This window comes from Diachasma alloeum, unplaced genomic scaffold (genome assembly GCF_001412515.2).
Source record: "Diachasma alloeum isolate Michigan unplaced genomic scaffold, Dall2.0 Dall_scaffold_00176, whole genome shotgun sequence".
In the NCBI taxonomy this organism is placed as follows: domain Eukaryota; kingdom Metazoa; phylum Arthropoda; class Insecta; order Hymenoptera; family Braconidae; genus Diachasma; species Diachasma alloeum.
In genome coordinates, this window is record NW_021680342.1 from 594,062 (window position 1) to 619,816 (window position 25,755).

At 38.5% G+C, this 25,755-nt stretch overlaps 1 protein-coding gene across 1 annotated transcript; it reads left to right on the plus strand.

Annotated features, from left to right (window-relative positions):
• Nucleotides 1-576: 576 nt before the first annotated feature.
• Nucleotides 577-25,622, plus strand: LOC114841055 (voltage-dependent T-type calcium channel subunit alpha-1G-like). Its single transcript, XM_029125908.1, has 10 exons — nucleotides 577-974; nucleotides 8,519-8,630; nucleotides 12,390-12,523; nucleotides 13,587-13,684; nucleotides 13,862-14,033; nucleotides 21,856-21,959; nucleotides 22,081-22,349; nucleotides 23,235-23,413; nucleotides 23,527-23,693; nucleotides 25,369-25,622. The coding sequence occupies exons 1-10, from the start codon at nucleotides 577-579 to the stop codon at nucleotides 25,620-25,622; spliced, it is 1,887 nt and encodes a 628-aa protein (XP_028981741.1).
• The last annotated feature ends 133 nt before the right edge of the window (nucleotides 25,623-25,755 follow it).

Below are 25,755 nucleotides of genomic sequence, written 5' to 3' on the forward strand. Positions count from 1 at the left end.
ATAAAGTTCATCCGGATGTGGCGCGGTGGGGGGGTCTGGGGGATGAATTGTAAAAATATATTGGATTGCAATAATTAACAACGACGATTGAGTCAAGGTGTCGGCTGAAGTGGACTGCCGCTTCGAAAGGAGCAGTGGTGCACGTTAAATTGAAGATATGTACGTCAAAATTTGTCGACCTTACGGATAGCAATGGGTGGCTGAATAAATTCATGCCATTAGCATGTCACCCTTTGATTTATCCACGTTGTGACGTTTCATGGTACTCGGGTGGTTGGATAATATCAGGGCCACCGTGATAATTAAGAAGTTTAATACGCCCAATGTCCGACAAGTCACTCGAGCGTCGGATCACTCGTGATCCAAACTTGATGTAATTAATTTGGCATAAAAAATCCATTAAAACAAAAAGCTTAAACAAAGCTAAATCATTGAGCTGAACATGGCGTGAATAAAGCCCAAAATTTGACTGACAAATACAAAATTACTACCTGAAAGCACAGAAATAAATTATTTTCAAAAATATAAAACGAGAAAATATCAAAATATAAAGTATAATTTGAAAAACTTGAGAGAATGTCGATGCACTACTACAGACCGGGCTACCGTTATCGCTCGGCAAGCGCCAGGACGAGTGCCAATGGCGAGACACAGGGCTCGGACAGCGATGTTGCTGAGCTCAGTGACCTCGAGGACGATGAGGACGAGGACGACGGGCGTAATGCCATGAATGACTTACCATTCGACGGGATTAACGAGATGGATGAGAACAACAGCGACGAGACAAATGACCAGACGGATGACGACGATACCGACGACGAGGAAGACGATGATGATGACGACGAGGATGATGATGATGATGATGCTGAAGACGCCGAAGAGTTGCCCTATCCGGGCTTCACCCCTGTGGCACTGCGCTACCTCGATCAGACCACACGACCGCGCAACTGGTGTCTTTGCCTCATCACTAATCCATATCCTTTTACATATATAATGTCCGATAATTCTCATGATTTTAGTTCATTCTAATCAATGAAGGATCGGGTGGGGGGGAGGGAGGAGAAGAGCTTCGGATAAGTTTGATGAGTAGAAAAACGAGACGATGGCTGATAATTCAACCCGCGTCACGCCCCTAGCGAATCAATGATCATATCGTGTCAAGAGGATATTTCATGATTTTTATTACCCCGATGTCATTTACAGAGCATTCCCCTCCCCCCATCAATCTGATAACAGATGGGGAATGATGGAGATACAGCGGTGAGAGAAAGAATGGATTCACTCGCTGGGGAATTAGTGGAGCATTCTCTTATCACTTGTTTTTATCGTTCCAAAGATAGCCCATCAATTTCACCTGATTTCGCGGTAGAGGTAGATATACCGTGGCATATGGGTATGAGTGAATTTGCTTGCCGATTACCCTCGCATATCTCGGATATATAACATCTCCGTCGTACCTATTCACGAGTCGATTCATTGAATCTCAAGATCGGCGTGCCGACGACACTGTGAATAGTGATAATAGAGAATGAGAAAATGCAGTTGGTGGTGTGGGGTACAGTGGGTGGTTTTGTAGATGCGCCGTTGATTCCGGGATTTCGTTTGGCAGAGGCACCTCCCCTTCCCCTTTTTCAACCCCTAGGGAGGAAAGGGTAAATGGGTCATCGATCGACCTGTCCTTGGAGCCATATCGTAGGGGGGCCCGTAGGAAGCGCGGGAATTGCATGCAACCAGGCATTCACTGACTTCGTTTCCGCGAGAGATTTGAAAACGAGGAACGATAGAGGGGAGAGATAGCACAACAACTGGCAGTGAAAAAAACGCCAAGAAATGAAGAATAGAAACCTAGAGGAAGAGCAGTTGGATACAAAGTGGAGGATAATGGGGTGCAGGAGCGAAAACAAAGGAGGGAAATACGGGGGGAAATGGGTGAAAGAGTGAGTACAGAGGGTGGATTTGAGAACCGCCAAATGAGGAGGGACACACGTGTGCACCGAGGCTCACAGTCGCTTCTCAATTCCTTGTTTTTCTTTTTACTCACCATTGTCCCTAACTACCGCTAACCTATTTCCCTCCACTCAAAACCCTTGCCCCACCCCCCTACGCCGCCACCATCTGTGTTCCACCCACCTCATCTCTGTCTGCCTCGTGACAATGTGTATCCCGATAAAATCGATTTTCACCGTTTAACTACTAATAAACGAGAAAAATAATTGGTACAAACTGAAAGAAGAGAGATGAATGCACGAGGTATGGCAGTGGATGGGGGGTTAACGTGTCACGTTGGTTGCTCGTTAACTCAGCGGGGATAAGTTAATCTCGTTGGGTTGGATTGGCGGAAGTACGAGTAGATCGAACAATTTGCTCGAGCGTCGATTGTCAATTACCCTCAACGTTTTACCAACCATAAATGAGCTCCATCAGGGTGTTGTGCAGGTATTAGGGACATTTCGCAGAGTGAGAGACAAAAATTGTGGCGGTTCAATAAATAGGTAGTTGAGGGGGGTGAATTATTTTTTAAAGGGAATTCCTCGGGCCAGTTACTTCCTGGTGCTCTGAATTAGATTTCACGCGTTGCGTGGGGAGTCAATGCCGCGCACTCGGGATTTTTTAAGCACAGTTTGACACAATCTTTCCGGGAGCATTCGACAATTCGTCACAGACGCAATACAAACGAACTTATCAAGCTTCTCAGCAAAGCCGGGAAAACTTGAGTCCTTCGTTTATTTACACTGTTAAAGAAAAAAATGAAATTTCATGGATAGTTGAGGACAGTGACACTGAATGCGATTTAGGGGACAAAATCATGAAACCTGAACTTGCATGATTTTTGTCCCTAATATGAATATTCAATAAATGACATTGAATTTTCAACGAAATCTAAAATTTCAAGATTTTTTTCCCTCTAGAGCGCATTCAGTATCACTCCTAAAAATTTCAGATTTTCTGGTTTTCTATTCATTTTTAGGGAAGAATGGAACTAAAAATTACAGTTCTTTGATTTTTCCACGAAATTCTGAATTGTCAGTGGGGAAATTCCTTGAAATTCCAAGAAATATCCGATAATTTTGTAGCTCTTGTGGTATTACTACAGAAAATTCAACGATATTCTCAATTTTTAAGCATCACGGAGACAAGAATTCCCCGACCTACTTGAATTTCGAAGCAAAGTATGAATATTCAAAATCAAATAACGCTGAATTTTGAATTAATTAAAAATCCAATACTATATTTATCTAAAAGTTTTCATTGATTTTCTCATCAAATAGTGAATGTCCATTCGCGTAATTCCCTAAATTTTCAGTAATTTTGAACTATTAACAACATTAGAAATTATCCCAAATGTTCTCACTGGAGGAAATTCGTAAATTGAACGGTCATTGATGGAATTAATTCAAGGTCATACACACCTAATTTGCAGCATCTGGAAATAACTGGCTAGAAGAATTGCATCTTCAAAAAAAACACACTTCTCTCAAATAACCATTCACTCATCAAAAACAATTATTCTCCCCAGTGTCCCACGGTCCGAGATTGGCAATATTATTTGAAAACAGAACTCTATTATTCCTTACCTTCACTTCCATCCTCTTCTATTCTTTATTTTTCGATTTGCCGACGAGATGAAAGATATTTCATCCATTCTCCCGCCAGCCCCCTCCCCCCGCCGAAGTTCGGCGCCAGTTTTATAGCCAACAAACCGTCCTATTACAAGGTTCCCCGAGACGTAAATAAAAAAGAGCCCTCGAAGGAGATATAATCGACTAGTCGAGAGATCTCTAACTTTAACAGTAGTGCAGACCCTCGTATTAGTCAGACACCCTCATTCTCATACCGAATAAAAACGCAATCTTTTTTTATGATTCTTGGAACCAATTTGCCGGTTACTTTCAAGTATTTCAATAATAATGAGAAGAAAAAACATGCATGCCGGTTTGAAACACATTACCAACCTTCTCGTTGCGTTATATATCGACATGCCTAAACGCCCACATCGTGATTTCTATTTTTGAATGGATAACCCCTCTCTCTCACTCTCTCTACTCTCGTTGCATTAGAACGGTTAGACTCCAATATGCGTATCTGCGAACACTTTTCACTATGCAAAAGTGAGAGATGATAGTTGTGTGGATGTGGCAATGGTGCGTGGAATAATGCACGAATTAACTGGGCCAAAGTTGTGAGCGGGAGTTTTCTAAACTCAAGCAGAATACGAGATTGGTATTTTCAGGGGTTGCTGGAAGGAAGAGGAAGGGGGGGGGGGGAGAGGGCAAGGGTTGGGTTTGTTTGTACACTGGGTCGAGGTCTGAATGTTTGGGTGGGACATTAGCCGTGTGCGAGGTGGGATAGAGTGGGTTAGAGAGTAATAGAGAGGGTAAAAAAGCCTCAGAGGCCATCAACTTAACACTTTCCCCAACCAGCTGGGTTAGACTTTTGGCTTTTGAAGGCCTGCTTTAACCCGACGTCCCTGATGGCTGCCGACCGGTTTGTATCGATCACCCTCTCCCGATATCGTGATATCTGCACGGCTCCATGGATATGCCGAGCTAGACCTCCCTCTGTGCGTGTTTCATGTGGTTTGCAAGATGATATTTTGGGTATGATTAATTTATGAACAAAACAGGGGGAGGGAAAGGGGGTTGTGAGTGTTGTGAGGGAATTTCGGGTATGCGGAGAGAGAAAATTATTTCGGCGAAATGAATAGTTGTTTGAGAGAAGTAACTCACTTCTTTAGACGCGACTCAAACGGGAAATAATGTATTTTGGGAAACATTTATGTATATGTTTTAAACAATATCTGGAATTGCAGCAGTGAAGTTTAAAAATATACCAAACTTTTTACATATTTTTCCGTGAAGTACACTCGCAATGAGTCACTTCCAGGTGATCCAAATTGAGTTAGACGCGTTACAATTGTGAATCATGATTGAATAAGCTCCTCACCAATTATTAGCTTGGGAAATTATGAGGGGATTAGGAGCGGAATTTCATTTGAAGTTAGCTCTATGTTTTGAATTCGTCTGGGCGATCATCGCCAGGCGCATTGTTGTGAGCTACATGGTAGAACTTAGAGCAAGTATTGTCCTGACTTCCCAATCGATGGAACATTCAAATGAAAGTAATGTTCAGTTCTCACTGGGTGTTTGAAAATTCAAGCTGTCATTGAAACATCAATGATCACTAAGCTCGAAACCTCAATTTTGGTGAACTTCAAGGTGAATAAAAATTTCATGGACCTTTTGATCTTAAATTCTACTCAAATTCATAACACTGGAAATTTACTTACTGCACGGAGAGAAATTTTTTAGAAAAATTCTAGTGCTAGCACGGGAAAATAGGCGCAAAGTGACGGCTAGGAAAAAATTCCAGTGCCAGCACTAGAAATTTTATTGGGGAAAACGCGAATTTTCCCCCGTATTTCTGTGAAAATTTCACAGAAATCCCCAGAAATTTTACCAGAAATACCAAGAAATTTTACCTTAACAGCACTAGAATTTTTCACAGCTGGTGGATTGTGATTTTTTCCAGTACTCGTATTAGAATTTTTCTAGAAAATTTCTCTCCGTGTGCTGTAATTCAAATTTGAAGAAGTGTACACTGAGAGAAATTTCAATGGTAATTTCAACTACAAGGGAATTGTCAAAAAACTAATAGTTACGGTAACAATAAACATTGTATTCAACTGCTACATTAAAGTGAAAATTACCTCATAATGTTGGTGATACTATTTGACATAGTAAATCGAACGATGACTCCTAGTTTAATCTACAAATTTTATTGTTACTGTAAATATAATTTCTTTGACAATTCCCTTGTAGTTAAAATTACCATTGAAATGTTTCTCAGTGTAGCTCACCACGAGATACACCAGACAAATTGCACTGTTGAATAAAATGAAAAACGTCTCATAAGTTATTGAGTTTTTCTATTTTCACGTGTTGTTGATGCAGGCAACAATAACCGTTTGAATCAAATGCATGACAATGCGTAAATGCGTGACACACTTTGGCCATCTCCTTTTTATTCTAGACTAGAGATTTGAATTCTCCATGACGAAATTCCTCAAGAATTTCATGGAAATTTAATGCGATAAAGATTTCCAAGAAATGTGCCGGAGAGTTTAGCCAAATTTTTTTGACCAGTGCAGCTGGCCTGGGGAATCGCAATTAAAAAAATCATTTCCTCCTCTTGAACGAATATTCATTCGACACCGATAATTTTGTCTCTCATTCATAATAATGGCTCTTCCTAGATTGGAAGTCGATGGATTTCGGGCTTAACACGTGTCACTGGTGGATGATGAGGAGGCGGATGTGGAAAGAGACTTCAACTTGTTACTTACCAGAAGGTGTCGTCAAGTGTTATCGATCGCAAGAGGGCTCATACCTTCTCCCGCACCGTATAATAGTCACAGAGAAGCAGAACGAGGGCAACTCCAATCCCTTCTTTCTTGGTTTCTCTCTTTTATACATTGAGACGTTTTTTCTCTCACTCGTTTACATCGCACTGTTCTCAGTCATCTGAATTTTTCCACGATCTTCGATGGTTGTGTCCTTCGACTTGGACCAATGTATTTCCCTTGGAAAACGATGGGAGAGGGGCGAGAGAAGTGGAGGGATGCTGAGAGTCGCCTCGGGGTGTTTCGGAAGCGTTGGTAAATAGACCGGAAAGTAACTCCTCGAGGAGCTCTCGGTCTCTCCTGCAATCGTCGGGGTATGTACAGCGAGAAGGACATTGGTGCTTGTCGTTACGCCGTTCTAAACCGGAATACCATTGTTTTTACTCCACTCCCTCAAGGACAGATGACAGTGTGACAGTATTACTCACACGTAACTGTGGTTTGTGAGGTTTTGCGCTGTCATTGTGGTGGTGTGTTCACTTGTGGTCCATTCTTCGTCAGATAAATTCATTTTCAGGGTGAGATACAGTGGAAGATTTATTTTTTGAGTTGAGAGGAGCTTTATTGGTTCAAAATAGTATTTTTCAGCCGTGGGAAAGTCAGGAAATTTTAGGCCAAATTGAAAATAATGAAGCGGACGTTGCTTTTATGGTATATCCCAAGACAATTGGATCCAGTTTGATTCATTTGATCTCATTTTAAAGTGTCTGGAAACCCTATCAACGAAAATATCCGTCAAAAATATCATAAGTCGTTGGATTTTCAAATTTTTATTCCGAAACTCTGGGCCGTATACTGTGTATAAGGCGAATTCTCAGAAAAACAACTTTGAATATAGCATATCCCAAGAAAATCGTACCCAAAAGTTGGTCCCCAAGGATTTCCGGAAAGCATTCTAAATAACTTAATTTATTGCTTTCTCATAAGTTATTGAGTTTTTATATTCTCATGTGTTGTTGATGCATGCAACATCACATGAGATGTTAATTTAGAATATTCTCCAATTATTCAGTTTTACGTAGCGCTAGCGTCCCCAAAAATTCTGATTGTATGAGTTGAAAAAAAGTAGAAAAAAACTGAATATTTTCAAAAAGCGTTTTTAAATGATGTTGAAAAGTATATTCAATAGGGAGGGGAAAATGCAAATGAATAATTTATCAGATCTAATTGTTCGATGGTCATTTGTCATAGTAGCCAATGACTATCAGATAGTCAGGTGTCATGGTAGATTATCCACTTACAATTTTCATCCTATTGAATTTATTTCTTAATCTGTATTAAAACCGCTTTGAGAAAATGTTCAGTTTTTTATACTTTTTTATTATTGCACAATCATAATTTTCCCTTGCACGAATCAAATGGGAATCAGACTATAAAGATGGAAAAACCATGGAGAAAACGTTCGAAAGATGATCCCTTCGGTCCTTGATTTTAAATTCATTTAAAAATTCAATTATCTGTGCTGATTAATCTTCCCAATGAGTTTGGAAAATCCGTGTTATTATTGAAATTTTCACAAACCGCCAAAGCTGCAAGATATCAATTAAATTTGAATAAATTTCTCGTGATGCACTTAAAACTTCCAATCTCATCAAGTTCTGGAGCGAAACAAACTGTTCCTAGCGCAATATTCTTAATTCAAGAATTTTCTTTTCTCTGATAGCGGGGCAGGAGAATCGACATTTTTTTTCGATTAAAAGAAATGAAAGTGGTTTTATTCTATCTCTATGGAGAATAGTTGTGAAAGTTTCATAATAGAGTCAGCAACTCTGTGCTATGAATAAGAAAAATTACCAAGTAAACAAACCCGAGTTTTAGACTTGGAAATTGGTGTAATTTTTTTCAGTACTTGAGATGTTTTTATTCCCTCGTTTTTACGATGGGAAAGTGGGAGATTGTTCTGGGGCGTTGCAGATGGAAAAAATGAATGTAGCGTGAAATAAAAAGGGACATTTGGCGGAAGGGAGGCTAGTGGGGTGGTAGACGGTAGACGTCACACTGCGTTGTGTACCCTCAGGGGAGGTGTTGCTTTGGCTTGAGAAAAATACCGCGACCTCCCGTGACGGATCAACGATTTTCCCTTAACTCAGTACATAAAATGTCTTTTTATCACAACACGTGGTTCGAAAGGATAAGCATGATGGTCATCCTACTCAACTGCATCACCCTCGGAATGTATCAGCCCTGCGTAGACGACAAGTGCGTCACTAACCGCTGCAAGATTTTACAGGTGACCTAAAACGTAAAATGTAGCATGCGTTGCAGGAGAATATAAAAAAACAGCGATAAAAAATGTGTTACGTGATAGAACGTAACAAGCCAATTTTTCATATTTCGTTGGTTTAATACGCACAGAGAAACCTAAACATTGTATTACGTTTAAGAAGTCGTCTGTTACGCTTTTTGAAGCGTGTTTTACGCTTGAAGTTAAAGTGTAAATTAAGCACAATCTCGCCGTAAATTACGATTACATAAACGTCAATTACGATGGTTTTTTCCGTATTTTACGTTTACTTATCTGGAATTAACGGCGAAGAAAAAAAGTTATTGGAAGCGTAAAATACTATGTTTTTATTTTCGTAAATTACAACATTGTAATTTATGATCTCTTAAGCGTGAAATATGATTTGTTTATGCGTAATTTACGTTTTTGTTTTGAATGTAAAATGTGTCTTTTTGAAGCTGAAATTCCAATTTTTGTGACGGAGAAAAACACCGGACATTTTATTTACATTTAGGTCTTTCTGTTCGTATATTTTTTCCTGTGGGCTGTTTTTCGAGATTCATCTAGAAATGCAAGGGGGCTAGAAAAATTTTGTTCAAAATTCCTCTACCTTCCTCGGATTGACTTATATTTGGAAAAACAACTTGTGTCAGCCCAACGATCGTTTCACTAATGAGAACTGATTTATTTGGCATGTGTCGTTGTGAAGAAAAATAGCAAAATTTCAGCTGAAATTTGAAGAAAATCCTGTTTCCTCTAGGAGTTTCCGGTTATGTCAACAATTAATTGCATGAAATGATGATTTCTTTCGTATGTCTCTCAAAAACTACTGGAAAGAAACAGGTTTAGGGTGAAATTCATGGTTCAGTGTCACGGAATAGAAAATATTGTTCTTAAATGAAAATTAATAATGGTAATATTCCCTATTTTAAAATAGAAGATAGTTTCTATTAGAAATTCGTTCGGCACCAAAAAACGTCGAGACGATTTTCCCGTCCAATCGATCATTGTTGAGATAAATCAACGAACATTTAAAAATTGACTGATTACGTTCAAACGACTCCGCATGAAATTGTAGGGGAAGAAAAAGATTTCTTAATTCTATAATAAAATCCATTAACCAATTTCATCTACCTCCCCGTGTTTCTTATCATCATCGCATCATTTCCAATTGTTATGAAAATACGAAAGCATTCTGAAACGATCAGATCATGTTCTTGATAACTGTTTGGAATTTTGTCTGAGATTGAAAATACATAGAGGAAAAAACCTGAAAAATTACTTTGTTAACACGATAAAATGGGTTTATTTTAACGGGCCGGGGCAAATTCGCGTGCTAGCACTATTTTTTCTGTGCGATACAAAAAATGTTCTCGAATTTACCAGAAAAATTCCTGTATTTCGCAGCCAATTTTCCGGCGCTGGCATGTGGATTTTCCAGGGCCCGTCAAAATGAAGCCATTTGAAATGAGATGTAATGAAACAAATAGAATCGTAGTTTCTCGGACCTAGGGACATAAAATAGTATATTTCAATACGATTACGGGAAAGCGTTTTTGGGCTCGTGGGAGGTTTATAGCACGAGCCGAAGGCGAGTGATATAATCCCACGAGTCTAAAAACTCTTTTCCTGTGAGTATCGAACCCTATTTTTCATCACAATGTGCGGGAAGTGGGCTTTTGCGCACGCGGAGCGTGCGTTAAATATCACTTTACACACAGCGTGATGAAAAAAATTTCACATTGGTTAAAATGGAAGTCACGGCGCCCGGTGCACCCTTATCATGCGGACGTCCACATTTCAGGAATAATATTCTCAATCTGAGAATTTTTTCTCTCTACAGTGAAAAGATTGGCCCTTTTCCCGTTGGACGCTTTTAACTTCCGGCAAAAACCCCCAATTGAGTGCCTATAATTGACTGTCAGCCTTGCTGACTGACGTGTTTTCTCTGTATTATTATGAAACCACAATGTCTGCCAGTTTCTTCTCTCTCGTTTACACGCAATCATCCCTAGTTTCCTCGTCTTCTTCAATTTTTATACGAACGATGTACACTTCTCCCCTCTCCGTGCAATGTGAGTGTCGCCGTCCGCTTGGAACTCACGCAAGCACGTTTGATCAATAAAAATAAATAAAATGAATTTTCTCTCTGCACAGAAGATCTCAAAAGACGGATCTTATTCCAAAATTCATTCAGCTCCATCATTACGAATAAATACACCATTAACGAAAATATCGAAATTCACAAATTGTTTATATTGAAACCACTCTGCATGAAATTCTAATCGAAGCAAAATAATTCTCAATTTCATGATGAATCCTTCAACGATCATCATTTTCCTCATCGCTAAAATCATAACATTATTCCAAATTGATATTAGAACATGAAATGATTCTGGAATGATCATATAATGTGCCACCAATATCCGGCTTTAATTGTCAATCCGACAAAACTGATACGAGTCTACGGACCCATCTATAAAGTGGAATTCCAATATCATTAGTGATTCCATCACACAGCTGTGCAATCCCATACCCACCATTCCCTATCATATCAACATTATTAACTGTAACACTCCGAAATAGGTCGGCGAGAGACCCAGAAATCCCCGTGAAATGCTCCCCTACGTCTTTAGAACAGGAAATTTCACTGCAGTAGATTTTTGTTCGTAACTTTTAGACTTCTTTCATCTCCTGAAAGCTCTTTTATCTGACGTAAGGAAAATACAAGCGCACGTGGCAATTATCCCTTACGCAAAAGTGTCGTTTCCGGCTATGAGAGTTATTATTTCAGTGAATCACTTTCATTCATAAAACATTCAACATCAGCATGGGGCATTTCATGTGTAATTGTTTGCTCAAGACTATTTCACCGTCCCTCAGAAATGTTTTTCTTCCTTTTAATTACGTAGTGGTAATCACTGTACATTGAGAAGACAAGAGGTTTTTTAGAATTACGTGTTTACTTCGTTGTTAGAAATTTCTGGAAATTTCAGTCACAGCGTCATCTGAATTCTCGATTTTGTGATGTTGAATGCAGTTTCAAATGAAAGCTTTCATGAAATTTCTCATTCATGTTGAAAATTCAAGAAAATTGAGTTTTTCATTTTGAACAATCATTGAGTTTTCAGTGAAATCTTGAATTTCCGAACTCATTCTGAAAATTGAGCATTACATACAATTCGATTTTCAATAGATTGAGAATTCAGAAAACTTGTTGCCTGAAGTTTCAAAAATTTCGATGTTTTTCAGTGTCTTCTGGACTTGGACTTTCAAAAAAAAAACACTTACTCTAGTTTACTAATTCCCGACAGAACTGATTCGTCAATGAAGAAATATACAGAAATTTCATGTTACTTGGTCGTTATTAAAATTATGAAGCTAAAAAAAAATCGTAAGAAAAAAAATCTTACGCCAAAAAAATTTATACTTGTCCGAAAGATGAGGGCAATTGGTTTGCATCAAGAAAATGATTTCTCAAATCAATTCAAGTAGTTTTTGCCTTATAATACTGTAGAATTGAGGCTAAAAACTATTAAATGAATGAATTCAATTTATTTTATTTGAGATATCGCTTTCTTGTCATCAAGAAATTGTCCTCGTCTTTAGAACAAGTACAAGATGTCTTGACGAAAGTTTTTTTCTCTTAGCGCAAGATATTTTGCTCCTGAAAATTTTCAACCCACGAGTTTCTTGATATAAGCAAAGGCGTACTTATCTGAAAAATAATTTTTCTCAGTGTAACACGATAATCTCTCATTGCAGATGTTCGACGACATAATCTTCATGTTCTTCTCTCTCGAGATGACGATAAAAATGGTGGCAATGGGGGTTTACGGAAAGGGCACATATCTCGCTGATTCGTGGAACAGATTAGACTTCTTTATAGTCGCCGCTGGGTAAGTTTCAATAGGACAATTTTAACGAGTCCCTAATACGTATATCTTACCCTCACTTCTCCCTCATTGTTACCTGCGATGAGCTATATAGATTTCCCCGAAACTTTCTCAACCTTCCTCCGCTGACCTTATTGATTTCTCCTCAGTGTTTGGAACAATCCGGAATTCCTCGAATGAGATCTGAACTTTTTCGTAGAATTGCGAAACTCGAGGATTTAATCAGAATTTCCGTCAACTCGCAGGTGGTTCCGTAATTAATTTGACACGGATTCATCTCGAGAGTTCAATTTATTAATTGATTAATCTATTGAGTGATTTGAATTCATCATGGACATTTGTTGATTATCCAATTATCGATAAAATGAGTGAATTTAGAACATTATATCGTAAGAGGTTGCTCTGCAGCTGACAGAATTCAGTTGTTTAATTTTGCTGCGAATTCGCTCTACTAAAATGTAATCTCATCATTGATGAAAATGTAACGATCGATTTATTCCGGGAAATATGGAGAGAAAAATGTAGTAGAGATTACAGTGACGTGAAGGATAAGCGTGTAGTGAAATACGTTTTCAGGGGGTTTTTAATCGCGGAATGAGTAAAAATGTAGTACAAAGACAGATTCCTCTCTCATTTCGATTTTTTTTTCAACTGCGAGTATGATCTCCACTGAAATAGTATTAACGAAGGATAAATATCTCGGTATTTCAATAGTATATTGCGTTACTAGTGTGTGAAGTTTCACTTTTTCGCACTCTTTCTCACTCTTTCTCACTCAACTACTTGGAACCTTCAAAGTCCTAATAATAGTCATCACAAAGCATTCGAAAGGCTAACATCAAGTAGGGCTTCAATGCTGGAAGCTCTGAAGTTCACCCAAAAACATTGAACCGTATTCCAACAAAAAACAAAAGCCCAAAGTGCTCGGATATCTTCAACAATTCGCGAATGTAATTGCTCTGCTGAATTCCAAATAATTGTGCACAATTACTTAAAGTTCAGCAAGAGCAGAAGCAAATAATTCCACGCCATAAAATTCAAAAAATCCGTTTCAACTCTTTTTCAGAGCCTTGGAATACTGTCTAAACGTAGAGAACATGAACTTGTCAGCCATAAGAACAATAAGAGTGCTGCGACCGCTGCGTGCAATCAACAGGATACCGAGTGAGCCACCATAAAACACAAGCTTGCCCTCACAACTGAATTTTTCCAATCCAAATATTTGCCCATTTCTCATTCACTCGAGTTGCAACATTTGAGCCATCCAAATATTTGATTCTCATAACACACATGTATATGAAAGTTGAAGGCAACGGTTGTATCTAATGGTGATGTATTCAGGTATGAGGATACTCGTGATGCTGCTCCTTGATACACTACCGATGCTCGGCAACGTTCTCCTCCTCTGCTTCTTCGTTTTCTTTATATTCGGAATCGTGGGTGTACAACTCTGGGAGGGAATTTTACGACAACGATGCTTTCTCAAGGCACTTCCAAACGTCAAATATCCAGAGTGAGTAAACACAACAGCAAAGAATAACATTTAAAATATAAATAACTCTTTCGCTATTCCTCAATTGATCAAGCTTTTAAAACTTGGTGATAAATAATGATAAAAAGATGGAACAGATGATAAACAATAATGATAAATAACCAGTAAAAGAGGGGAGACAACGGCGGCGGCGACGGTCGAGAGATAGTAGAGAAATTTTTTTTCCTCAATCACTGGAAAACAAAGAAATCACATTTTACCTGCCTCATGCTACTCAGTTTATTCTCTCGTACTGTATTTAATTGAACACACAGTATCATAAGTAAATTTGAGGTATCTACTATAGTTAATTGCACATGCTGTTGTTCATTGAATAATCATTGTTACTATCATAGTAATACACACTAGTTTTTTTTTATCAATTAATTACAGAATAAATCAAGTACCGTTGTGCTGCTATTTGCAAATTATTCTTTGTGCCTTGTAGGCATATTAATCAATTGACGCTTCTTGAACAATAACCCATTCTATTTACTTTGTTATATTGTGATACTTTTTCATTATTTCATATCGCTGTTGCTGCTGCTGCGTTTGTCACATTGGTCACGAGCACCCCCAAATAATAGATTTTCATTACGTAAAATTCTATTTTGCATTCAAGTATTTGTAGTTATCGCACGTCCCTAACATTGACGATTGCGATTTTCAATTTCATCTCAAGACAGTAAATATTTCATTCTCTGTTTTGTTTTATTGAGTAGAGGAAACTAACAATTGTGAATATTTCACGATTTTAGAGGAGAAAAAAATATAAAACAATGCAATCACATAAGTACTAGCCCTGGGGGGGCAGTGACAGGCTATTGTTTCGCTGTTGCAGGTTACTCTCGGACGAGTACTCGATTCGATCACGCATTTAGTAAGCCTTCTCATAGAAGACAATGTGCTATTGCATATATGTATTACAGTACATGTTATAAACAATTTAAATACCATAATCAATAAATATACACTAAAATGATGGTTACATGTATCAACAACACAGGACACAACAAGTCTCAGACTCGACGTTTTAGTGTGTGTGTTGCGTGTGCCGTTATAGAGCATGTGCCCTGACCTGACCTGGACGTCTATCTGTACCCGCGGAAATGTCTTTATTCCCCTACCACTGCTATCAACTGTCTCTCTCATTCGTTCATTCGTGTTCGCTCCCTCTCACTGGCACTCTCATCCACTTTTCATTACTCTGTCTGCGTGTGCGAACGTGTTCATTTGTCCTGCCGACGTCTGACTTTTCTACTTGTTATTGGAGTCAATCATTTTGACACTGATCCTCTCGGCGATTTCATTCGAATTCGGCAAATGGGAATTTCGAATTGGTCTCTTTCGGGGGTGACGAGAGTTAAATGTAGTCCGGTGGTCACGGAAGCCATCGACTGCCCGGAGTTTGAATTTTCTATTCCGTTCTATTGAGTACGAATGTTTATGCAAAACTGAGGACACTCGAAAAATCTTCGATTTTTTTGGGACTGGTAAACAAAGTAAACAAAGTTGTCTTAGTGCGGTCTATGTCGTCTGTCATTGGGTGAAAAAATTATAGGAATTTTTTTGAATATTCGTAATTCAATTCAATTTTTTTAAATACTTTTTATAAGGGTTTTTGAAGGAGTGATTGACTTTCAGATCCTCATGCTTTCATTTATTCAATCAACTTTTGGTTTAGTTAATTTTTCAGTTATTAATTAATGAGAATTTACAAAGTTTCTATTCTTGTTTATAACCATATTCATTTGCCCCGCTGATCCTTGATTTTTCTACTTGTCATTGGAGTCAATCATTTCGACACTGATCCCCGCGGTCAATTAATTGGAATTCGGCAAATGGGAACTTTAATTGATTCAATTTCCATTTATTTATTTATTTTTAATTTATTCAATTATAATTTTTCTCTTTCGTGAGTAGCGAGTGTTAAAATGCATTTCGGTGGTTACGGAAGCTCGTTATGGAAACGATGGACTGGCCGAAGTTTGAATTGTCTATTCATTCTAATGATTGAGGATGTTTATATAAAACCGAAAATATTAAAAAAATCTTGGATTTTTCTGTAACTGATAAACAAAGTTATTTTAGTATGTTTCTCTCAATCATCCGGAACATTAGTTTCATATGTTCTGACATCAGATAAAAAATTGCAGGATTTTTTTCGAACATTGAAAATTCAATTGAATTATTTTTGATACTTTTATAAAAATTTTTGAAAAAGTGATTGATCTTCAGATCCTCATCCTTTTATTTATTCAGTTGACTTTTCATTCATTGAATTTTTCAGTTATTCATTCGTTGAGAACTTGGAAAGTTTCCATTCCTATTTATGAACACTCTTATTTGCCCCGCCGATCCTTGATTTTTCTACTTGTTATTGGAGTCCTTCATTTCGACACAGATTCTCGCGTTCAATTAATTCGACTTCGGCAAATGGGAATTTCGAGTTATTCTCTTTCATGAGTAATGAAAGTTGAAATGTATTTCGATGGTTGCAGACGCTCGTCATGATTTAAATTATTTATGCAACGCCGAGAACACTAAAATAAATCATCAACTTTTTATTGAACTGATGAGCTGAGTTATTTCAGTATGTGGTGACTGATTTCTCTCAATCATCAGGAAAGTTAATTACACATGTTTTTCCATCAGGTGGAAAAATTAAAGAATTCTTCCCGAATATGAAAAAATTCAATTTTTAAAATACTTTTTACAAGATTTATCGAAAAAATAACTGACTTTCAGAGCCTCATACTTTTATTCATTTAATTAACTTTTCATCGATTTAACTTTAAATTCATTAATTCATAGAAAACTTGGAGAGTTTCCATTCTTATTTATAACCGTATCCATTTGCCCAACTGATCCTTGATTTTTCTACTTGTTACTGAGGCCAATCATTTGGACGCAGATTCTTTCGTTGAACCAATTCCAATTTCTTCAATGGAAAATTTCAATTATTTCCTTCATGAGTAATTCCGAATTCTGAGCACTAAGTTTTATGATGCAACTTGAAATGTACGCAGATCGTTACGGAAGGCCGTAATGATCTGTGTAACGGAAATTATGGACTGGTGGAAAATTATGGACTGAACACTTACCAAGAGCTTTTCTCAGAACATGATCGTAGATTATCTTTGACGAGGATCTTTCGATCCTCATACTTTCATTTATTCATGACTCAGTTAGTCCCTTCCCCCTTTCATTTACCAACATATTTATTTGTCCACCCGGCGCTTGACTTTTCTACTTATCATAGAAATTAATGGAAACCATTTTTCGAACTAAATTTTCTTCAATTCTTCAAATGGGAAAGTCGAATTGTTTACTGCCATGAGTATTGACATGTTCACTGGCATTTCGCTCAAATGTATGTTGAGAGTGACATCGATCGTGAATAGTTACGGAAGTCAATACCGGAAACGATGAACTGGCGAGAAATCTGAATTGCCAATCGCATTCTAAGGCTAGTGTTTTTTATGAACTCCTTTCGGAAAGCTATTGGTCCCCTGATTCATGTTTTATTCTGTGCATATGAGATGACTAGAGACTTACTCCTGTGACGAATCCCCCAAACGCGAGCACTTTTCCTTCGCTCCAGACTTTTTCCCTTTTTATTGGAGTCATTTAGACACCGACGTTCTCTGCGAATTGATTTAAATTTCTTCAATAGAAATTCTCAAAATGTGTTCTTTTTACGTTCATGGGAAACAATGTCGTAGTAAACTTTATGACGGGAGTTAAACCGGGACTGGGCAGTTACGAAAATGGCGGGGAATTTCAATGGTCAATCGCGTTTTCATGATTGAACACTTTTTATGAACTTCTCGTGGGAGTTATTGACGTTTCCATTTTTATGTTTTCATTTATTCATGAAGTGAGTAAAGAGTGATGAGTAAATAAAAAAAGGGGGAGAAGGGAAGAGTGAGCAAAGAAGTGAATAAACATCCCGAATTTTTTCATTTTTATGAGGGTATTGGTACCTTCTATTTGGTTCGATCATCCGAAAGCCAGTCGGTTCGTAAAATTCAATGGGACTCTCCGATGCGTTGCAACTGGCGTCACTCTAAAATTTGCGATAGAAATGATGCACTTGTGAGACTGCGGAACATTACCTGTGCGTTTTTTAAGGATTGATTCCGTTGTTCGTTTTTGTGTTTAGATTTTAATTGATAATAACTATTATTGTTATTTAATCTCAATTAAATTTTAATTCGCGACGTGTCGATTTTGATTGGGTCTTCTTCAGACTTTGGAAACGAAGAACCATAATAAGATCGATAATTTAAGGTAAAAATCCAATTGTAATTTTTTGCGGTGATGGACGAACATATGAAACTATTTTCCTGATCGTTAAGAGAAATTAGTTGCACTAGCTTTGAAAAAATGAAATAAATACACGAGTAATACCACGAGTGCTCCAAATATCTTACTCGACATAATTTGGGATGTTCGTTTCTCCAGAAATTAATAGAAGATTCTAGGAAGTTCAAGAAAGGTCCAGAACGGTACAGAATCCTTTGGAAAGTTCACGAATCGTCTGGAAAATGAAAAAATTTCCCGATGCAGAATGTTCCAGAAGACTGGAATGTTCTAGAAATCTTCAGGAATTTCGCGATTAAATCAGAAGCCAACGCTTTGGAAAAGCATGCAAGGTTTTAGAAAGTTGTAAAAAAAATCCAGACCGATTGATTGTATCGTAAACCTACTGTAAAAATTTATGAGCACTTCTCGATTTATTTGAGAGCTTACCTACGAGACCCTTTCATCATCGATCCACATTCAAGGGGCTCCGACAATATTTTTGAATATTTTAGACTTTTCCAACATTTATCGCCTAAATGTCGATTTCAGTATGAAAAATTGGACCGCAGTAAGACGGGTCACCAAACGCACCAGTCGTTTACAATTATTGTATATTTTCCGATAACTTCGTTTCGTAGGAGAAAATATCTAAAAAAATAAATGCCGATCTAGGAGAGAATTTCCGAAATGAAACTGTGGGGTAGTCGAGGGATAGAAATATTCGATAAAAGTTTTCCTACAGAATTTTTTCGTGCATGTTTATATTCAAAGTGAATTGTATCTGTATTTTCATTTGTGTTTGACTCACAGAACCTGCGAAAGCTCAAATTTCAAGCGGAACACCGCTAATTGATAATAAATTAGTACTGTTTGAACTCTTCCAGCATTCCATTATTTGATCCAATATTAACATCCATCATGCCACTGAATAGCATCACCATTTATCCATTTTAATTCCGAATAATCGACGTGGATTAAATTTTTATTAACACGAATGAGAACTCTGTCCCGTGCAGTTCAAGAGAAATAAAAACACTTTTGAGCGCTTTCGGTTTTGGGTAAACACCCCCAAGCAAATGATTAATCTTCTCATTCATCCGTTCACTCATACAATACCCAGAAACTTTTCATATTCATGAGAACTTCCGCATGCATCGATGTGCGACCAGTTCAGTGGTCTCATTTCTCTCCCTCCACCCAGTTTTTCGTCGCTTTTCAAACGTTCTTCCACACCCGCGCGCTCAATTTATCACCAAGAGGATGTTATCATCGCTGAAGAAGACTCTCACTCCCTTTGAAACTCACTTTCATTCTCCTTCCACTGGTCGTACTTTTTTTTTATATTTCCTACCTCTTTTGTATCGCTCTCTTTCATTCTGTCACCGATGTGATACTGTGATTGTCCCCTAACGCACAGAACAGGTGTCTTTCTTCTTCTTTTTGACTCTTTTCTGTATTGAAACTGAAGTTTTGTTTTCGCCTGTGGAATGGAGCAACAATTGCTCGAGGCAAAGGGAAGGAAACAAACGGCTGACTTTTTGTTTCATTGGCTGTGATGAGGGAACAAAAACGTTTAGACAGATATCGAGTTAAACCTCCCCTAATTGAGATTATTCAACTGACAGCGCGGAGTGACGTAGGACGGTTGTACAGGAGGCTGAGTGTAAACTTGATTACGCGTAATTGATCAGAAATCGATTACTACTACACACATCATCTATACGCATGTCAGGCTTGCATTCTGTAAATATAACAAATACAATGAAAGTACTGGAGAAATCCTAGGGGACACATTAGCTACGTACGAGATGAGAATACAAGTTGAAAAAAAAGCCATCAAGGAATGTCACTTGCACCCTTTAGCACTCTACACTTGTCCCATCCACCCATGACTCTATGACTACCTCATAACCTTCATAAAATATTTATGTAAAAATTTATCAAAACTCTTCTAGCACTCGTCAAAAATAACTCTACCACACGGAGAGAAAGTTTTTAGAAAAATTCTAGTGCTAACACGGGAAGAGAGGCGCAGAGTGACGGCCAGGAAAAAATTCCAGTGCCGGCACTGGAAATTTTATTGGGAAAAACGTGAATTTTTCCTCGTATTTTTGTTAAAATTTCACGAAATCTCCAGAAACTTTACCAGAAATACCCAAAAGTTTTACCTTAACAGCACTAGAATTTTTCACGGTGGATTGTGATTTTTTCCAGTACTCATACTAGAATTTTTCTAGAAAATTTCTCTCTGTGCATGTTAGTTTTCGTCACTAGGGCGAGGAAAAATTTTCTGCATTAATATTTGCGGGAGAAATTTTTTTCGACCCGGTCCCTGGTAGGAGATGAGGAATGGGTGAAAATTGGCCGAGGGTGGCCTAGTGATGCGGCGAGAGACTTCACGAGACATCACTTGACAATACTTTGGAGGGATTGTCTCGGTCTCAGTGAACATGAAAATTTTTGGTCTCGTCTCAGTCTCGAAAAACGCAATATCGACCCCTCTCACGACGACTCAAGTCAATTTATCTCGTCTTGGCTTCGAGTTTTTTGGGTTTTTTGATCGATTATATATGTCTAATAACGAATATTTAGTTTAAAACAATTGATTGTTCCTTGTTCGTTTGAATTTCAGTTTCGACACACTTTTTATTAAATTTTACTTCGCTCGCGGATTGCGTCGCGAAACGTAATTTTCACGTTTTTTTTTCTGGTAATTTTTATTGAAATTTTCTCTCCGTGTATTGGCCTGGTTACCCTAGTCTCTCCGTAAAAAACAAAACTTGACACCGCGATGAGATAAATTGACTCGGAGTCGTCACGAGAGCAGTCGTGAGACCAAAGATTCCATGTTCATTGAGACTATGAGACCATCTCTCCAAAGTATCGTCTCATAAAGTCTCTCACGGCATCACTAAGGTGACTCAATGTTGGCCAGCGCTGGGCGACTCTCGGCCTACCCTGGGCCATTCTTCATCCCCTACCAGGGGTGACGAAGTATATTTTCTGTCACGACGGTCGCAGTCGGCTTTTTCGCACGCGCAGTGAGCGTTTAGCACGGCTTCTCGAGCGCAGTGACAAAAAATACTTTTTTCTCGCATCGATGCACTCGTTAGTGTCTTAATTGAATGTTTATGAAATCTTTAGCCGAAAAATCTCATTGAATAATGTTATGGATTGGTGATATGTTAATGTCAGGAATTATCTTTCATTTGTTTACAAATTAAATAGACCGTCAATAACGCGCACTGTCTCTCTCTCTCTCTCCCTATCTATCTCTCTCTGTCTCTACTTCACTCATCAGCGGAACGTTGATGCCCGTGATATATTAACGCACTGAAAGAAAACGACGCATGGAACGAGTGCATCAGAACCGTCTATATATAAATTAAATATAAATCATATCTATGGAATTATCGAGATTTATGAACGACGGGGTAGAGTTTGTGCGCTTGAACCAATTGAATACTCGAGGTTTTTTCCCCCCTTGTTATTACAGTGACCTCGAGAAATATTTTGAGTACCAGGGCCAGGATTACATATGCTCCAAGCCTGATGATAATGGTATGCACACGTGTGACAACCTACCGCCTCTGAAATTCGGTGAGTGCATTTTCCTCAACTATCTTTTTTTAAGCATCAAAGGAGATGGAGAATTGCCTCTGGTAATGAGAGTGGACAGAATATGTTAATGCTTGTGCTTTTTTTCTCTCTCGCTCGATAGGGGACATAGTGTGCAATAGCACGGCTGTACCGAACAGCAATGTTACATTCATCACAAATACAACTTGTGTCAATTGGAATTACTATTATACCGAATGCAAGGGTCAGGGTAATAATCCATTTCAAGGTACAATATCGTTTGACAACATTGGTCTTGCCTGGGTTGCAATATTTCTCGTTATAAGTCTCGAGGGCTGGACAGACATAATGTACTACGTACAGGATGCTCACTCCTTCTGGGACTGGATATACTTTGTTCTATTGATCGTTGTAAGTATTTTGTTGGCGGCTGTTAGGGTACGTGACCCAGAGGAGAATTGAGGAAGTATTGGAGTAGAAATCACGACTAATTTCGATGGCCAACGCAGTCGAGGAGCGACATGGGATTTGATGGCAAATACTTCGCGTGAAGGAATTTTTAAGACTCGAGTGAAGGGATGAATCTTGGGGAGGAAGAATCACGTCTCTCCGTACAGTCAAATTTCCCGCATTAGATTTTTTCATTTTTCCAGTTCCTGAACTCAACTGGAAAATTTTTATTTTTGCCAGTCTCGCCGTAAGGCAGCACTTCGCGGACGCTCCGTGTCCGTGAATACATGCCTACGGCCGCTATAACAAAAAATATTGTTCGTCACATGGCCTTACATTTTTTTTAGCAAATACGACTGCATCCCTCGCCTTCGGCTCGGGAAAACTCATATTTGATTTCGTTCTCAATGAACGCGGAAATTTCTCTCGTCTCAGTCTCGAAATACCCAGTATCGACTCCTCTCGTGATGACTCCGAATCAAAGTATGGAAATCTTCTGTATGGTATTTAGAGAAAACAAATCGATCGTCCTGTTGACACCAAAAATTCTGGGATTAGGTTCAAGTATTTAATTACGAAATTTCGCAGAAATTTCATGACAGCAGGACGAATTACATGACAGTCGGTAAACATTCCGGCGCAATCCAGAGAATTTAGCGTTCGTTTCGCGTTTTTCCCTTGATACAGAGTAAAAAAGCCAAATCTGAAATTTGAATCCACGATAAATTGAATTTTTCAGGAATTCTTCCTCAATTTTTCTCTCCACGTACAATTTGCATGGGATTTCAGCAATGCTAGCGGGCAGTTAACCATGCAATGTCTTGGATGGTAACAATATATTTCCAGATTGGCTCGTTCTTCATGATAAACCTATGCCTGGTTGTGATAGCCACCCAATTTTCTGAGACAAAGAAGCGCGAGATGGAGAGAATGAGATTGGAACGAGCGAGATTTCATTCCACGAGTACACTGGCGTCCTCAACAAATAACTCAGAACCAACAACGTGTTACGCTGAAATTGTGAAGTAAGTGTATTTCTGGATGTTGCCAGTCTGACACAAATTGATATACGATTGGGGGTAGCAGTTTCAGGATTTTTTCTCTCTGAATTATTTCCAACTGGATATCTTATATTTAGGTACATTGGACACTTGTGGAGAAAGGGCAAACGTAGTCTGGCGAAGAAATATCGATTGTGGAAATATAGGAGACAGCAGAAACAGGAGAATCATTTACTCAGGGAACAACAGGGTCATCTTTGTCCGAACGTCGTTAATCTCAGGACAAATCGTTTATCGAGCACTGGTGAGTTTTTGAATATTCATTAGTGGTTTTACGAGTTGAGGGATTCACTGTCACCATCAATGCCACCTGTAGCCTGCTGTCTATCGATTTATGGATGCGGAATATTCATGACTAAAAGAACGGAATACATCTGCAGTACATCATTCCAATCACTCAGAATTTGAAAGGCTAGGAAAAGGACACGCGCATGACTTGCCAAAAATTACCAGAAAAAAAGTAAAAATTCGTTTCGAAATGTAATCCGCGAGCGAAGTAAAATTTAATAAAAAGTGTGAGTCGGAACTGATATTGAACAAGTCGCCGCGCAAATTCTACCATTTGTTCTGTAATTTTTCCCCAACGATTGATAAATTTCACGGAACGGAACGTAGAAATAACTCACCAGCTTCGTAAAATAAACCTTGCGGCCGCGTAGTTCTTTCCACCTTGCTTTAAATTATGAAATTAACTCTGAGGGGGATTGTAAATCCATTTTTCGGGCAAAGGCGTCATGAACAGACACTGGAAATCAAAATTGTCAACTCTGGCTATATCATTGTCAAGCCAATGTGACGAATTTTTATAGTACCATAAGGCCTTGCTGAATAAACGCGACGAGGATTCCGAAAACCTCCAGAATTGCAGTTTTATCCTTGTTTCAAGTTCGACTTTTATGGGCCTTTGGAATGGTCCAGAAGCCCTGCAGACTCTCCAAATTGTAATTCGGGGAAGGAGAATAGTCTGCATGACTTCTGGATCTATCCAGGGACATAGGAATATAGAAACTTGGGTCTGAGATAAAACTGGCATTCCGGAGGCTTTATAGATCCCACTAGGCTTGCGAAGCAAGACCTTAGGATGAATAAAACGGGATGTAAGGACACTCTGCACTGGGTGAAGAGAAGAATTACCGTATCAATTCGCCAACGATAGTCCCACAGTGGACAATTTTGCTTTCCAGTCCACCAATGACACCTTTGCACGAGGAATTCATTAATAATCCCCCTCAGAGGGCGTTCTTTTCACTTAATCAATAAATTTATGAATTTCAGGATTATTTTTTTCAGTGAATTCACGTCCCAGACATGAAGGCGATAGATTTTATTGCTTGAAATGATTCCTTGATTGTATTCCGCTATTTTTTCCATTCAATTCTATCTGAAATTCATTCAGTTTTGATATTTTGAAAATTATTATTTTCAACCGATTTCATAACTTTAACATTTTAGTTCGTGAGATATTTTTTCTAAGCAAGTTCCGAGTTACAAATGAGCTGGAACTGCTCCTAAGTCAAGCATAGCTAAATTAATTGCCGCTGAGAAACGTTAAATTTTTATTTTGCAAGGGACAGTAGTTCCTTAATTGTATTCCGATATTTTTCCCATTCAATTCTATCTGAAATTCATTCAGTTTTGATATTTTGAAAATTATTATTTTCAACCGATTTCATAACTTTAACATTTTAGTTCGTGAGATATTTTTTCTAAGCAAGTGCCGAGTTACAAATAAGCTGGAACCGCTCCTAAGTCAAGCATAGCTAAATTAATTGCCGCTGAAAAACGTTAAATTTTAATTTTGCAAGGGGGAGTAGTTGTAGTTCCCCAGTAGCTACGACTCAAAGGATTTTAAATGAATACTGGAACAACTCAACTCGAGACGACCCTCCCGAGACGATAAATCATTCCCTTCCCAACAGATCGTCGCGTCCACCACGTGAGGTGTCCTCGTCACGTACTCTCAATGGAGGTCAGTGATCGTATGATGTCGAGTGAACTCTGCGAGAACATCCTGGCACGGGGAAGTTTAGCCCCACGTGCAAGTCCAGAAGTATCGGAGACAGACATGTCGTATCACCAGTGTTGCAGCCATCGTGCCAGCATCCAGCGTTTACCAACTGCCTCCAACAATGGCACCAGTGACAACAACATCGTCACATCACCCGAGGTTTGACCATCACTTCTTTATCAATTTTTTTCCTCCGCTGAACAGAGGAGAGGATAAATTCTGAAGTACAACTATTAATCAACTCAAGGAGAGACTCTTTTTCTACTCTTTCTATTCTTACCCAGTCCAACAACGCACT

Bases quoted from the DNA above. Each gene is read 5' to 3' on its own strand.
- LOC114841055 (XM_029125908.1), top strand. From the start codon at position 577: ATGTCGATGCACTACTACAGACCGGGCTACCGTTATCGCTCGGCAAGC. The intron at 975-8,518 runs ATATCCTTTTAC...TTATCACAACAC, and splicing joins CTTTGCCTCATCACTAATCC to GTGGTTCGAAAGGATAAGCA. The intron at 21,960-22,080 runs GTGAGTGCATTT...CTCGCTCGATAG, and splicing joins CCTACCGCCTCTGAAATTCG to GGGACATAGTGTGCAATAGC.